Below are 16,331 nucleotides of genomic sequence, written 5' to 3'. Positions count from 1 at the left end.
CAGTCCAAAATGTCAGATCCATAACATCAGATTTTCAACAGCAATAATTTTTATCTAACAAATTATACACCATGTGCTGTACCATCCACACTTCACTCAGGTCAAGAAGCACAGTCGGCTGACCTTCCTACATGGTTCCAACATCCTAACCCATTAGTGATAAGATAACAGTGCTATAGGAATTAATTGCTATACACTCCAGCAACCTTGAGACTTAACTTCTGTGTGTCTTGCTACAATCCCTGCCCTCAGACTAAAGGACATGAAAAGGGGAAAGCAAATACTAAAACACGTCTCAAAAATTCAAGTGCTGACTGAATGGGAGAAGTCTTTTTAGACCAAACATCTCCAAACATCTTTATTCCTTAACACTTATCATGAAGTTGGAGGTAACACAAGGAGAGTGCCATAAAATATCAATATATTTTACATCCGGTATGTCTCCCCTTTCCATTAGATAACAAATACTTTGATAGCTCTGAATGTGAGGAACGTGGCACAGAATACACCTGTTGTGAATTGTAGTACTGTACACATCTGAATACTCTTGCACCTCCTGCCCTGCCAGTGCTGGTGCTTTCAAATAACAAATCTTGCTGAAACATGGACACATTCAGCTTTATCTCCTTGACTCTTTATGAGTAGCATTGTGCAATGATACATCAGCGCAATTGATATATATTTAATGAATAAAGAATGTAATGAATAAAGAATCTAATACAGAGCATTTCAATCTGAGGGCCTGAAAGTGTGTGTGTGTGTAAAATTCATGGCATTCCATATGAAATCCTTGATACAGTATCACATGAGTTGATCAACAATAAAAAGATCAACTGCAAATCAAATTATTTGATTCCTACCAGTCAATCCTTAATTCTTCCTCACCAAACAGAATCTTAGTGTTGTCCAGTGGATGAGAGCCAATCAGTCAGACCCTCACAGCAATGCACTAGCTGTCTGCAGCACCTGGGTCTGCCATGGCTCCTCACCCTCCTCTTGGGATCAATTCAGCAGACTTGACACTTCCCATATCTTCATGACTCGATCCTGACCTGCAAAAAAAAAAAAAAAAAAAAAAAAAAAAAAAAGGTTTTTTCTCAGCTTGTTTTCTAGAAGTACACAGAATCATTAGGAAACACAAACTATTCAGGAATGGAATATCACACTATTGTGAATATAAACTTGTCAGTAAACCCACAGGTATAGACTTAAAGTATTTATTATTTATTCTGGATGTTTCGAAGGCCACTGCCTTCATCTTCAGCAGTACAAAGCAGAATGAAAAATACAAGCAAACTGAACCAAGAGAAAGGGGAGGGACATAGGAAAAGAGTAACGTGGCACAGTATGATTGGCCAACTCCACCTGTGAACTCCAGTTTGAGTAGGATGGAGTTCACAGGTGGGGTTGGCCAATCACACTGTCCCACGTTACTCTCATCCTCTGTCCCTCCCCTTTCTCTTGGTTCAGTTCACTGGTATTTTTCATTTTGCTTTGTACTGCTGAAGATGAAGGCAGTGGCCTTCGAAACATCCAGAATAAATACTTCAAGTCTATAAGTGTGGGTTTACTGACAAACTATTCAATCTTGACCATCAATGTTTGGCATTTAATGCATCCTTTGGGCCTCTTCCGAATACCAAGTTATGCCTGCATTACTCATCTTGAGTTCCCACTACTCATATTCTAAGTACATAACATAGGTATATATAAAATTAATTGCTTGATACTTAATGCATCAAGAAATGGTACATTACAAGTCTAAGCCAATCAAGGAATTAAAAAGTAGGTACTAAAAATTCTAGAAGTACACATACCCACAGTGAGCAGAAGACCAGTCTCATCATCAAGGTCCATGTTGATTATGCTATGCTTCACTTCATGAAATTTGGCCAGTGACTGACGGCTGTAATGAAAAGTTCAGCTAAGTTTAAATCTGGCAGAGCACTTCTAAACCAAACAAATCATAAATCTACACATCAGAAGTGTTGCCTATTAAACAGTGATAAGCAAGATATGTATCTAACACACTCCAAGACCTTCCTAGTGTATGTGAGCTCAATGTCCAGTGTTAACATCTGTATTGAAGGGCTAATACATTCTCCAACCCTACCATCTTAATGAATTGCCCATCAGGATTAACTGTCACTCCAACACCTTGGTACTACACTGATCCCAATGTCTAGTGCTGTCTATAACAATGGATAATACACATTAAGTTTTACTTACTTTTCTCCATTCATTCTATGCAATCCATGAAAACAAAACAAGATGCAAGATTATACAGCTGTAAACAAACACATAATGTGTATGTATTCACATGTATATGGACCAGATATTCAACATCATACAAAGGCACTGAGAGATGTACTAGTACTCACTCTTGGTCTGATATTGTTGTGTGGCACTTGTCACAAACTCTTACATCGAATTCAAATCCCATTGCTGGGATGCAAGATCTCTTGCTGCTGCAGTTATCACAAACTGCTTTCCCACATTTCCTGAAAATATATTCTTTGACAATATTACAAAAATATTACATATGTGGTGAAAATAATAATAGTTTCCTTTATCTTTCTTGACTGTTGGTATTTCACTCTTGGAAAGCAATGACAAACCTCCTAAGCCTATATCCCATACCTTTACTGACATGTGAACAGAGGCTACACTGTGAAAAAAGACAAACTTACTTTGTCTTCAAGACCAATATCTCTCAATTATAACCTTAGCGTGTCAATTACATAAATGTTCTATCTATTCATCTATACTTCTTGAATATTCATAAGATGTTCCTCAGGGTGATAGCTGCAACAGGAAAATTTGTATTTATTCTTGTTCTTGTATTTGCTCCTTAAATGCTCTAATCCTCTAATTCTCCATGTCAATCTTTCTCTCACTTATCCCAGCATTCTGCCCTCCCATTTCATTACCCTCATTTACACCTATTCATACAGTAATAATTTCATTCCTCTACAATACTAGATTCCTTGTCTAGTAATGCAGATTCTGGACCAATACAATATCCTGTATTTATAATCACACACGGACGTGCCTCCTGCGCATGAACAGCATCTAAATAACACTCCACACGCTAAGCAATGTGCTTGAGTGAGAATAGTTATTGCTATTGAGGGGCGACCAGAGCGAGTGAACGAGTGTACAGAGTGAACGTAGCCTGGTGGCGTGTACATGGGAGTGATCGGAGGTGGGAGAACCTCCACACTCCAAACGACAGAGCGGGAACCCACAAAGGCCAGCCATAGCAGCCGCCAACGCATCCAACCACACACGTAACTACCAGGCCTGGCCCCCAGTGACCACACACCCACATGTTCCCAGGAAAAGTAAGGAAAAATGGATAGACCGGTAAGGAATAAATTACCAAATTCAAAATATGTTGATGAGGCCCAGGGAGCAAAGCCGAAAGTGGCCAGTCAAAGCATGAGTCCAGCTTCAACAGGGGCAACATTGCAAGGTAGATTGGTGATGTTGGAGAAGAGATTTGAGGAGTTAGTGAAGGAATTAAAAGTTCAGAGGAGTGAGGAGGAGCAGGATAGAGAATTCGCAAGGCTTTGAAGGAAAGAGTTAAGAGACTGGAGGAAAATGAAAACGATTGGTGGATGAGAATGCGCATTTGAAGGTGGAGGTTGAAAAATACAAGAGACGGTTGGAGGAGAAAATGGAGAGAGTAGTAAAGGAGAAAGATGACTTTAAGGAAATGATTAGTGAGCAGAATGAAAGGTTTGAAAGGGAATGGGAACTGAAGAAAACACAATGGACTGAGTCGAGGGAAGCAGAGATGGTTGGATTACAAGAAATAATTAAAGATCAGTTGAAGGAAGACAAAAAAGAAAGGTCCAAGGAACTGGTTAATGTAATGAAGAATAAGGAAACATTGATAAGGGAAATAGCAGAAAAGAAGAAGAGTGTGTTAATATTTGGGATGAAAGAACAAAATATAACATATAAGCCTAAGAGAATTAAGGAAGAATTGAAAACGGTAAGAGATCTGTTCAAAAATCTAAATGATGATGAAAAAAGACCTACAAGAAGAAGTGGAAGAGATCCATAGACTGGGTCCGTATAAGGAGGGAGTGAACAGACCGATTAAAGTAGTACTGAAGTCACAACAATCTGGAGGATGTCCTATATAGAACATCAAAGTTAAGAGAGATAGAAGGTTGTAAAGAGGTGTTTGTGAGAAAGAATAGAAATGAGGAAGAGAGGAGAAGATATAAGGAATTGGTGGAAGAGGCGAGAAGGAAAAATGATGAGCGGTCTGAGGAGGAAAGAGAAAAGTTTTTGGAGAGTTATAGGAGAGAGAGTCAGAAAGTGGTATGTGGAAAGAAGGAATACGGAGGAACCCCTAGAGGGAGCAGTGGGTGGACCGTAATGTATACTAATATAGATGGGATACTGTCAAGTAGATTGGAATTGCAAGACTATATGATAGTGGAGAAGCCTGATATAGTGTGTTTGACTGAGACAAAATTGCATGAAAAAACAAAGATAAATTTGGATAATAAATATAATATATGGAGAAAGGATAGGGAGAGTAAAGGTGGAGGAGGAGTTATGATTATGACGAAGAAATAAATAAATGTGGATAAGGTTTGGTATGGGAAGAACAACGCAGAAGTGATAAGCATAAGGATAAAAAGTGATGGAAAAGAATTAATAATCATGGTGACCTATGTACCTCCTAAAACAAATTCTTGGACATTAAGGAATACGACAATATGATCAAGGATACTTTACAGAGTTTGGAAAGTGTATTATCTGGAAAAGAAAGGTGATACTAGTAGGAGATTTTAATTGTAAGGAGGTGGATTGGGAAAATCTAGTAAGTGGTGTTGGAGAAGAAGCATGGGAGAGAGATTTCTTAATCTAATGATGGAAAATATGATGGAACAGAGGGTGAAGGAAAATACTAGATATAGAGGAGATGATGAACCGGCTAGACTGGATTTGGTGTTAACAAGAGAAGTGTACCTATGTGGAGATATACAATACAAGTGTCCTTTGGGAAAGAGTGATCATGTGGTTATGGAAATGCAGATAGCAACAACACAGCGAAGGAAGGACGAGACATACAGGAGTGGTAGATTGAATTATAGAAAGATGGACACAGAAAGTTTGAAAAATTATTTCAGAAAATTAGATTGGGAGGAGATGTTACAAATCAGAGAAGTGCAAAAGAAATATGAGATTTTTATGAAATATTATAAAGAAGGAGTTATGAAATTTGTACCAAAGTATAAACCAAGAGAGGAAGGAAGAAAGGATTGGTTTAATGCAACTTGTGTTAAGGCTAAGGAAAAGAGAGATGTGGCTTGGAAAAGATGGAAAAGAGCAGGAATATACTAAATAAGGAGAATTATAGAGTGGCAAGAAATGAGTATGTGAGGGTAAGGAGGAGGAAGAAAGAAAATTTGAAAAGATATTGTAGACAAGAGTAAGGAACATCCAAAATTGTTTTACAGGTTCATAAATGGTAAACTTAAAAGAGAGAGTCCATTGAAAGATTAAAAGGAGAGCAAGGGATAGTAGATGACCCTAAGAATATAGCGGAATTGCTAAATAATAGGTTTCAGCAAGTATTTACTAAAGAAACAATGTTTGTAAAGCCACAGAATGTACAAGGAAATGTGCACATGGAGGACATTAAGATACCTAAAAGGAGTTATATAAAATGTTGGAGGAACTTAAAGATGATAAAGCGATGGGACCAGATGAAGTTTCAGGAAAATTATTGAAGGAGTGTAGAGAAGAATTGATTGATCCATTATATGATATTATAAGGTGCTCATTAGAAACAGGGAAGTACCAGTAGAGTGGAAGAGAGCTGAAGTGGTGCCCATTTATAAGGGAGGCAGTAAGGAAGAGCCTCTTAACTATAGACCTGTGTCTCTAACAAGTGTGGTCGGTAAGATTTGTGAGAGGGTGATAAAGAAATATTGGATACGGTTCCTGGAGGATCATAAGTTATTATCGGATCATCAATTTGGCTTCAGGAAAGGGAGGTCATGTGTAACAAATCTACTGAGCTTTTATTCAAGAGTGGTTGACAAAATACAAGAGAGAGAGGGATGGATGGACTGTGTATATTTGGATTTAAAGAAAGCTTTTGACAAGGTACCTCACGAGAGACTGTTATGGAAAGTAGAGATTTATGGAGGACTGAAAGGAAAAGTGTTAAAGTGGATGGAAAACTACTTGAGATGGAGGGAGATGAGAACGGTAATAAGGGATGCAAAGTCGGACTGGTTGGTGGTGGAGAGTGGAGTCCCACAAGGCTCAGTGCTGGCACCAATACTTTTCCTGGTATATATAATGACATGCCAGAGGGAGTAAACAGTTATATTAATTTGTTTGCGGATGATGCGAAGTTGTGTAGGTGTGTGAAGAGTGAAGAAGATTGTGAAATTTTACAGGCAGACCTGGATAAGATTTGGGAGTGGAGCAAGAGGTGGCAAATGGAATTTAATCTGAGCAAAAGTCATGTGATGGAGATGGGAAAGAGTGGAAGACGGCCAAGAGGGTCATATAAGATGGGTGAAGAAGTAGTGTTGAAAAAGGTGGAAAAGGAAAAGGATTTGGGAGTGATAATACAAGACCATGGGCAGTTTGAGGCTCATATTGATAAGATGTTTGGAGAAACGTATAATTTGATAAAAATATTGGATTAGCCTTCCATTATATGGATAAAGATATGATGAAGAAATTAATTAGTATGGTAATTAGACCAAGATTGGAATATGCTGGAGTGGTTTGGTCCCCTTATAAAAAGAAGCATATAAGGAAGTTGGAGAGATTGCAGAGAATGGCAACAAAATGGTTCCGGAATTGGCAGAAATGACCTATGAGGAGAGATTAAAAGAAATGAATTTGCCTACCTTGGAACAAAGAAGAGAAAGAGGAGATTTAATACAGGTTTATAAACTGTTGAATGGACTGGATGAAGTGGATAATGAGCAAATGATGTTGAGAGAGGAAAACTTAAATAGAACTACAAGATCGCATAGTAAAAAGATAGCCAAGGAATATGCTTGAAGGATGTGAAAAATATAGTTTCCCACAAAGATGTGTGGAGGTGTGGAATGGTTTGAGTGAGGAGGTGGTGTCAGCAAGGAGTGTGCATAGTTTTAAAGGAAAGTTGGATGTGTGTAGATATGGAGACGGGGCCACACGAGTATGATACCCAGGCCCTGTAAAATTACAACTAGGTGAATACAACTAGGTGAATACACACACACACACACACACACACACACACAAGAATTTTTAAAATATTTTAAAAGAAGTTGAGTGATTGAGACAATAAAGAAAGTTATTTAATTTATCTCAAGAAAGAAGAGAAGTAGTGAGATGATGAAGATTAGATAGAGAAAATAAACAAATGATTATAGAAAAATAGATAAAAAATGAAATAGGCAGACATTCAAAAGATGACAAGGATAAGATACAGATAAGAGCAAGAGAAAACATTGTCCAATAACATTATTTCACATATTATTAGTCTGCATAAGATGAGCCAAAATTCAGGAAATAATAAATCCTCTCATCTACAAACTTCATTAATGAAGAAGACAGCTTTGGAAAAAAAGAATGAAACAGAGGAAGAGAATGTTGGTTATTATAATTATAAAAAAAGAAAAAGAAATTAAAAATCAGAAGAAAGAGAAGTTCAAAAGCTGGGAATGTAAACAATAAGATGGTAAGAGAGAGAAGAGATGTTTCAGATAAGCAAGGGATCTTATGGAGCCATTGTGTCCCTAGGAGTATGTAAAAAAGAAAACAGTAGTAATCTAAAATAATAATACGTGATATGGATTCATGTGCATCAAAGATACAGTATTGACTAACATGTATAAACACACATTTCAAAAGAAATATGAGAACAAAGTAGAATACATGAGAATATGAGTTGATTAGAGAATGAAAGAAGTGAAGGTGTACCTTAAGAACTGTGATGACTTGTGGGAGTAGCTTGAGCATTGTTATGTTATAATACAAAAGGTGTGCTTTTGGATCATATGCAGGGCCACCAAGGAGCATGGTGACCAGTGGATATGGTGCAGTGGACACAAAGAAGTGGCTTAGAAGAATCATTTGGAGGACAATGGATGAGGTGTGACATCTGGTGGAGGACTAGACTGGGTGATACTGTTGTAGTCTGCAGCAACTGTGAATTCCTGAAAACAAAATAATTATGAGATATGACACATACACACATGATTATATATATATATATATATATATATATATATATATATATATATATATATATATATATATATATATATATATATATATATGGAGACAGGACAACATGAGCACAGTAGTTTTCCTGTAAAGCACAACTAGGTAAATAAACACACAAACACACGCACACACATACACACACACACACACACACACACACACACACACAAGAGAGAGACACACATACAAAGGAGACCGATTAAATTACAGAAAGGCTGATATTGAGAATCTCAAGAACTATTTTAAAAACGTAAACTGGGAGGAGATGGAAAACTCATTAACGGTTCAAGAGAAATATAACTTATTTTTGGAAATATACAAAACTGGGGTCAGGAATATGTTCTGAAATATAGACCTAAAGAAGAAGGAAAGAAAGATTGGTTTAATGCAAGATGTGCTAGGGCAAAGGAGAAACGAGATGGAGCATGGAAAAGGTGGAGAAGAAACAGAAATCCAGAAAATAAGGAAAACTTCAAAACAGCAAGAAATGAATATGCTAAGGTGAGAAAGGAAGAAGAAAAGAACTATGAAAAGGACATTGTCGAAAATGTAAGGAACAACCAAAATTGTTCTACAGATTCATAAATGGAAAAATAAGACAAAAAGAAACAATAGAAAGGTTAAAAGGAGAAACGGAATGGTGGAAGACCCAAAAGTATGGCAGAACTGTTAAATAGTAAATTTCATGAGGTCTTTACTAAGGAATCCAAATTTGAAAGACCACAGGGTAATAGAGAGACTGTCTATATGAAAGAGATTAAAGTAACCAAGCTTGAAATAAAAAGTTGATGACGGAATTGGATGAGGAAAAGGCAATGGGACCGGATGAAGTCTCAGGCAGAATACTGAAAGAATGTAGGGAAGAACTAGCAAGTCCAATATACAACATCATAAAATGCTCAATAGAAAATGGAACAGTGCCAGTGGAGTGGAAAAGAGCTGAGGTGGTTCCCATATATAAGAGCGGAAGGAAGGAAGAACCTTTAAATTACAGGCCGGTATCACTAACTAGTGTAATATGCAAGATGTGTGAAAAAGTAATAAAGAAGCAATGGATCGAGTTTCTTGAAGACAACAAAATATTATCAAATAGCCAATTTGGTTTTAGAAAAGGTCGGTCATGTGTGACAAATTTATTGAGTTTCTACTCTAGAATAGTTGATAAAGTACAAGAGAGAGAGGATGGGTTGACTGTATTTATTTAGATCTAAAAAAGGCTTTTGATAAAGTGCCACATGAAAGATTACTATGGAAGTTAGAGGAGAAGGGTGGCTTAAAAGGAAGCACATTGAGATGGATGAAGAATTACTTAAGGGGGAGAGAAATAAGGACGATAGTTAAAGATATGAAGTCCAAGTGGAGAACAGTAGACAGCGGAGTGCCACAGGGGTCAGTATTGGCACCAATACTTTTTCTCGTATATATAAATGACATGCCAGAGGGAGTGAACAGCTACATAAATCTGTTTATGGACGATGCGAAACTGTGCAGAGTCATTAAACAAAAAGAGGATTGTGAAATACTACAGGAAGACTTAAACAAGATCTGGAAATGGAGCAAAAAATGGGAGATGGAATTCAATGTGGACAAAAGCCATGTCATGGAAATGGGAAAAAGTGAAAGACGACCAGTGGGAATCTATAAGATGGGAGATGGAGTAGAACTAGAAAAAGTAAAAAAGGAAAAGGACTTGGGAGTGACAATGGAAGAAAATAATCAACCGGTTAGCCATATTGATAGAATTTTCAGAGAGACGTATAATTTGCTAAGGAATATTGGAGTAGCATTTCACTATATGGACAAGGAAATGATGAAGAAATTGATAAGTACTAAAATAAGACCTAGATTGGAATATGCAGGAGTTGTGTGGACTCCCATAAAAGAAACACATAAGAAAATTAGAGAGACTACAAAAATGGCTACAAGAATGGTTCCAGAATTTAAAGGGATGGCATATGAGGAGAGACTAAAGGCAATGGATCTACCAACCTTGGAGCAGAGAAGAGAGAGAGGATCTGATACAAGTTTATAAATTGATTAACGGAATGGATGAAGTGGATAATGAGAAACTGATCCTGAGAGAAGAATATGACTTTAGAAGCACAAGATCGCATAGTAAGAAACTAAGGAAGGGACGATGTCTGAGAGATGTTAAAAAATTTAGTTTCCCGCAAAGATGTGTTGAGACTTGGAACAGTTTGAGTGAGGAAGTGGTATCAGCAAAGAGTGTACATAGTTTTAAAGAAAAATTGGATAAGTGTAGATATGGAGACGGGACCACACGAGCATAAAGCCCAGGCCCTGTAAAACTACAACTAGGTAAATACAACTAGGTAAATACACACACACACACACACACGGTAAGCGGCGAGGCAAATGGGCAAGTCTCTTAAATGTGTGGCCCCTGTTCACCTAGCAGTAAATAGGTACAGGATGTAACTCGAGGGGTTGTGGCCTCGCTTTCTCGGTGTGTGGAGTGTGTTATGTGGTCTCAGTCCTTCCCGAAGATCGGTCTATGAGCTCTGAGCTCGCTCCGTAATGGGGAAGACTGGCTGGGTGACCAGCAGACGACCGAGGTGAATCACACAAATACAAACGCAAACGCAAACACAAACACACATACACGCACACACACTCACACACATCATTTAGGGAGGTGGTGGCGTAGTGGATAAGGTGATAAGCGTGGGATCGGACAGACATATATGCATAGGTTCGAATCCCACCACATGCCATCTTGAAACTATGTCATTTGTCGAGTGGTTTAAAGTTACCTACATATCACCATGGTACTCAGGTTCTAGGTGGAGGTGTAATTGCCTTACACCAAAGATGCACTTGGGTGGTAATATGGGCCCTAATATGGGTAACACTATCAATAAAATTGCCTGTGCCGCTAATGGATGGAAGCTAAATAGCACTACTCATACTCTTCAAGCAGACCTACAGGCACTATAGGACATAACATAAAAAAAAAATAAATAAATAAATAAAAAAAGTTGACCAAAAAAATCTGTGTGGTGTGATTATGCTCATAACACAATGTTCTTCATGAATCCCTTATTACTGATTACCAAATGCAGCACATGTCCATCATCACTGACCCAACATTACCAATAAAGCTCTAATTTCAGTTTGTGTAGTTTCAAAGTTCCTAGGCAGCTGCACCAACCTGCTGCTGCTACTGTTTGCTGGCATTACTTACTGCATAATTGGCTGCCATCACTCCCAAACACAGGAAAGGCATTCCAATTTGTTTCACTCCATTTACAATTAAGCCTACTCAGGTTTAGCTCCAGTTATGGCTTCTTGAAAGGAGGAAATGTTTCTCATATAAAGCTTGAAACACATTACTGTATGACATTATTCATAAAAGATAAACTTGAACCACTGGAAAAAGTTGACAGCAGTGTGTCTGTGTGAATATTGAATGAATTATACAGCATAGACTCTTCAACAGTTTATGATATCATGAAAACTGAAAGAAACTCTGCTCAGTTTCTTTCCTAACATGTATCAGTACAAGCAGAAAATTCAAAATTAAGTATTAGTATTGGTATTGGCAAAAAAACGTGGTGTTGGTAAAGCTCCATTTATTGATGAATTTGTACAGATTCAAGGGCATTTTGAAGGTAAGATGAAGTAACTGTTATGTTGTTCTAACCTAATGTTTGTGTTATCCAGCAAAATCACTAATTCCAACAATGCTGGATTAGTGATGGTCAACCAATACAAAGATACTTATTAACAAAAAAAAATAATGAGAAAATCAGCACTATACTATAATATATATTTTATTTTAGTTAAGTAAAAGCAAAAAATCATTCCAAAATACTTACAACAACCCTTCCATTATCAAGTCCCAGAAACATGAACCTCAAGTCTGGCAGGTAATGAAAACTGGTAGGAACAGATGGCAGGAAATGACACACACTTGGCCAATACTGTCCTGAGTCCCGCTGCTGCCAAATGCGCACGGACCTGCCATCAAACAAATATAGAAAAATGTTAATAATCTTTCAGTGCTTCTCCTTGTGGTGGTAGCTATTATAAATATCAATAGAATTAATAACCCAAAGGAACATCATAAAATTATGTACAATTTTCCTGAGCCCTTCATAAAAAAATTCTAAAAACATGAAAAATTCTAAAAATTTTATAGCTACAGTGGTAGGTAAGATGGTACATACCAAACATCTAAGACTGCAGGACTAGACATACAGTTTCTGTAGATATTGTTGTTGATGAAAGTACAGAGTATTCAGAGAAGAAAATATTCTATACACATATATACATTTCAAGATCTTGTTTAGTCATGCGGCTGATATTTGAGCGTGGCAGAGCGACAATGGCCTTGTGAGTTATTCCATCATTATTTCTACAAGTTTGGAGTATTACAGTATCCTGAAACTGGATGAGTAGTATTGACAGAGATGATTTACCAACATGGATCATACACACTATACGGGGCAGTAATGGATGGGGAAGGACGACGAATAAAGCTAGCAGCAAATAAATTGACTATATATTTCAAGCCAAGATGGTGACAGTGAATACATAAAGTTTATACTGCATGATTTTGACAGAAAAAAAGAAAAATATATTGAAAATGCCACACAGCAATGTGGAGAATGATGCTTCCACAATGTAAACACTCATCTGGCCCATCATACTCAAATTTCATCCCCACAGCTAAACAAAGCCTCAAAACACATACGTACAGAACATTTTCTTTTTTAAATAAACCATACTTTTGCCTCAAGCAATATCTATACAAACACCCTGTATAATCAGACTATAAAAATTAAATTACCAATATCTAGAGCAGGAGTTCTCAATTTTTTTTTGCCCATAAGAACCTCCTGAGTTACAAGACCACCTACCTGAACCACTAGTAATCTGACATCCAACAGAATACTAATTTGCAAAGGATATTATTAGACCAGCCATCTAAGTACCCCTAGAAATCTAGTAAATCCCTGTGAGTTTATGAACCCTACATTGAAAACCTGTGACCTAGAAAGAGAAAAGAAGTAAACATACATTAAAAATCTATAGATGAAATGAGGTTGTTAGGCTTGTTTACGTTTTCTATTTGTCGTTGTCAGTAACTCATGATGACTACATCTCAGGGTACTTTACAGTTGTGAAGTTTTGTTTTGGATGGCTGGCTATTATTGATTCATATTGATGCTTTTGAAAATAAACACATCATGCCAGAAACAGCATTACGTTAGGTTTAGGATGGTTAAGTTGGGTTGAATTAGATTACATTTGCTTACTTAATTATGGAAACAGACAAAATTTCATATTTCAAAATAAGTCAAAAGAGACAAATGGCCATATTTGGCAAAGGAAGGACCTGCTGTAGATTTTCACCATTAGGTTAAATCATAAATGTTTATTCAAGCAATTTCAGGGAATGCCACAGGAGGGACTTGTTTAGTAACATGACAATTAAGGCTGAAGACTTAAATATTATTAATTCTCTGTACAAGGAAACTTCTGGTATGACATCATTAAATATTGGCAAATCTTTCATAGTAATCACTCAATGAAATCAAATCGTTCATGTTCCAGCCCATCTGTTACTTACACAAGAGGTCTCCAATACAACACGCAACACCAAACATTGGGTCAAGGCTGGATTCAGGCTCTCAAAAGTTCAAGGCTTGCCCCACGTCCCCAACACAAGGTCCACGCCCCCATCACAAGGTCAATGCCCTAACACAAGGTCCACGTCCACAGCACAAGGTCTAAGTTCCAACACAAGATCCACGTCCCCAAAAAAAGGTTCACGCCCCCAACAACGTCAACGTCTCCATCACAAGGTCCACGCCCCCAGTACCTACTTGTCATCGCTGATAGAGATGACACCCGTGCCTCCATTAATGAGTGTTGCGGCGTTTATATCGTCCCCAATTCCCTCTACTTTGGATACCAGCACAGGCTTGTCAGTGGGCGTTGTCTTGGCAGGTTGAGCACCACGCAGAGGCTTTATCTCAGCAGCCATTGCCTTCGATCATATGACGTGATGATGTCAACAAAGCCCTGCCGTTGCTTCTGCCACTCACCAGTCACCAGTTAGGATGGAGGCGCCTTCACGTTTTTGTTTTTTCTATTCTTATATGTCCTTGTCATTGGTATAACATTACGTAGTTGTGACCACTAAGCCTCAAAGATAATAGGTGAATAAACTATTGGCTATGTTTATTTATTCTTTGAGAATAGCCATGGCGTTTCCGTGATTTATTCCTACATGTTCTATGATTCTATCTCCAAAACAATAAAGGCTGACTTGCCAGTCGTAACCAGTTTATTAGCTCTCCACCAAGTATAACCGCTTCAACACGAGAAAGTTAACAGTCATCCTACCCGCGGGTTTTTGTTTCAGAGCATTACAAAATATTGTAATTTTGTTAGCGTTTGAGCAGGCAAGAGAATAATATTCCGTGATATTGTTAATTATATACTAACACCATTCACTTACCAATCCTGGCCATATAATTTCGCTGTAACAAAACCAGGTAACCCCACACCGGATGAAGGCTTCATTTTTCCTTTGGTTGGTTCACCCACCTCAAAAAACTATGTTTTTTTAGGTTTCACCCACTTGACCCATGACCTGTCCCTCCCCATGATCAGAGCGTCATCTCCCTGTCCTTCACCCTCCTGTATTTACCTAGTTTTACCTAGTGTGTTTCACTGTTTGATCTGCTGCAGTCTCTGACGAGACAGCCAGACGTTACCCTACGGAACGAGCTCAGAGCTCATTATTTCCGATCTTCGGATAGGCCTGAGACCAGGCACACACCACACACCGGGACAACAAGATCACAACTCCTCGATTTACATTCCGTACCTACTCACTGCTAGGTGAGCAGGGGCTACACGTGAAAGGAGACACATCCAAATATCTCCACCCGGCCGGGGAATCGAACCCCGGTCCTCTGGCTTGTGAAGCCAGCGCTCTAACCACTGAGCTACCGGGTGTGGGTGTGTGTGTATAGTTTGTGTTTGTACATACGGCTCCCGAAATATGCAGAGTGTGGCATGAAACATCTGATAAGATTGGTTTGTAACAGCGCTACGAACCCTAATGTCTATAGGTTTGTGGCACACATACACACACACCGCGTAGTGTAGTGGTTAGCACGCTCGGCTCACAACCGAGAGGGTCCGGGTTCGAGTCCCGGAAAGCGGCGAGGAAAATGGGAAAGCCTCTTAAGTAGCCCCTGTTCACCTAGCAGTAAATAGGTACGGGATGTAACTCGAGGGGTTGTGGCCTCGCTTTCCCGGTGTGTGGAATGTGTTGTGGTCTCAGTCCTACCCGAAGATCGGTCTATGAGCTCTGAGCTCGCTCCGTAAAGGGGAAGACTGGCTGAGTGACCAGCAAACGACCGAGGTGAATTACACACCTGAGTGAGTGAAATACGTGGTGTCATTTAGCTAAATAGTGATACTGGAAGGATCCTGTGCTATGACGGCATACGATCGAGTGGGGTAAGGTCCCAGCAACTCGTCCATATTTGTCATTATCTCCCTCTCTCACTTATTATAAGCTAAACATGTCACCAAATGCAACTGCAAGTGTAATAACATTTCGTATTTGCCAGTGAAATATGTCTGCAATTGCCTAGTTTTGTTGTAATGAAGGGAATTAAAAAAGTTATATGGCTGCCGTCTCTTGCGGCTTCCGGCCTGTCAACGCAACTGAGCTTAGCTCCGCCCACCGCCATGATCGCCTATGGCTGTCCTTGTTCAAATGTTATTTTCATTATTCTCTACTTCCTTGTGTCGGCTTTTAAGTCAATTTCAATGGTTTAATACGAATACAGTGACTTGGGAAGTATGTTTGATGCTTCAGTTAAGTGATATATGTATTTAATTAACTGTTGTTTTGCACGTATTCAATTCCGGTCGGTTTTTTCCCCTTAATAATATATATGCTTGAGTTGTCCTATTTCGCTTCGATGCCATTGTCTTAGTAGATTTGAATGTGATGAATAATTTTTCTAATATCACAAATTTAGGTATTATTTTGATATATACACCTTTAACACAAT

General features: G+C 38.4%; 1 protein-coding gene across 1 annotated transcript; it reads right to left on the bottom strand.

The window, feature by feature from the left end:
- Nucleotides 1-668: 668 nt before the first annotated feature.
- On the bottom strand, nucleotides 669-14,359 carry LOC123506159 (WD repeat and FYVE domain-containing protein 2-like). The gene is made up of 7 exons (XM_045258074.1): nucleotides 14,118-14,359; nucleotides 12,105-12,246; nucleotides 8,122-8,195; nucleotides 2,382-2,501; nucleotides 2,230-2,244; nucleotides 1,818-1,906; nucleotides 669-1,052 (listed from the first exon to the last, which is right to left on the bottom strand). The coding sequence occupies exons 1-7, from the start codon at nucleotides 14,276-14,278 to the stop codon at nucleotides 1,003-1,005; spliced, it is 651 nt and encodes a 216-aa protein (XP_045114009.1). The 5' UTR covers nucleotides 14,279-14,359; the 3' UTR covers nucleotides 669-1,002.
- Between the last annotated feature and the right edge of the window lie 1,972 nt (nucleotides 14,360-16,331).

This window comes from Portunus trituberculatus, chromosome 19 (assembly GCF_017591435.1).
Source record: "Portunus trituberculatus isolate SZX2019 chromosome 19, ASM1759143v1, whole genome shotgun sequence".
NCBI classification, from domain to species: Eukaryota; Metazoa; Arthropoda; class Malacostraca; order Decapoda; family Portunidae; genus Portunus; species Portunus trituberculatus.
This window is presented reverse-complemented; position numbering and strand designations above follow the sequence as displayed.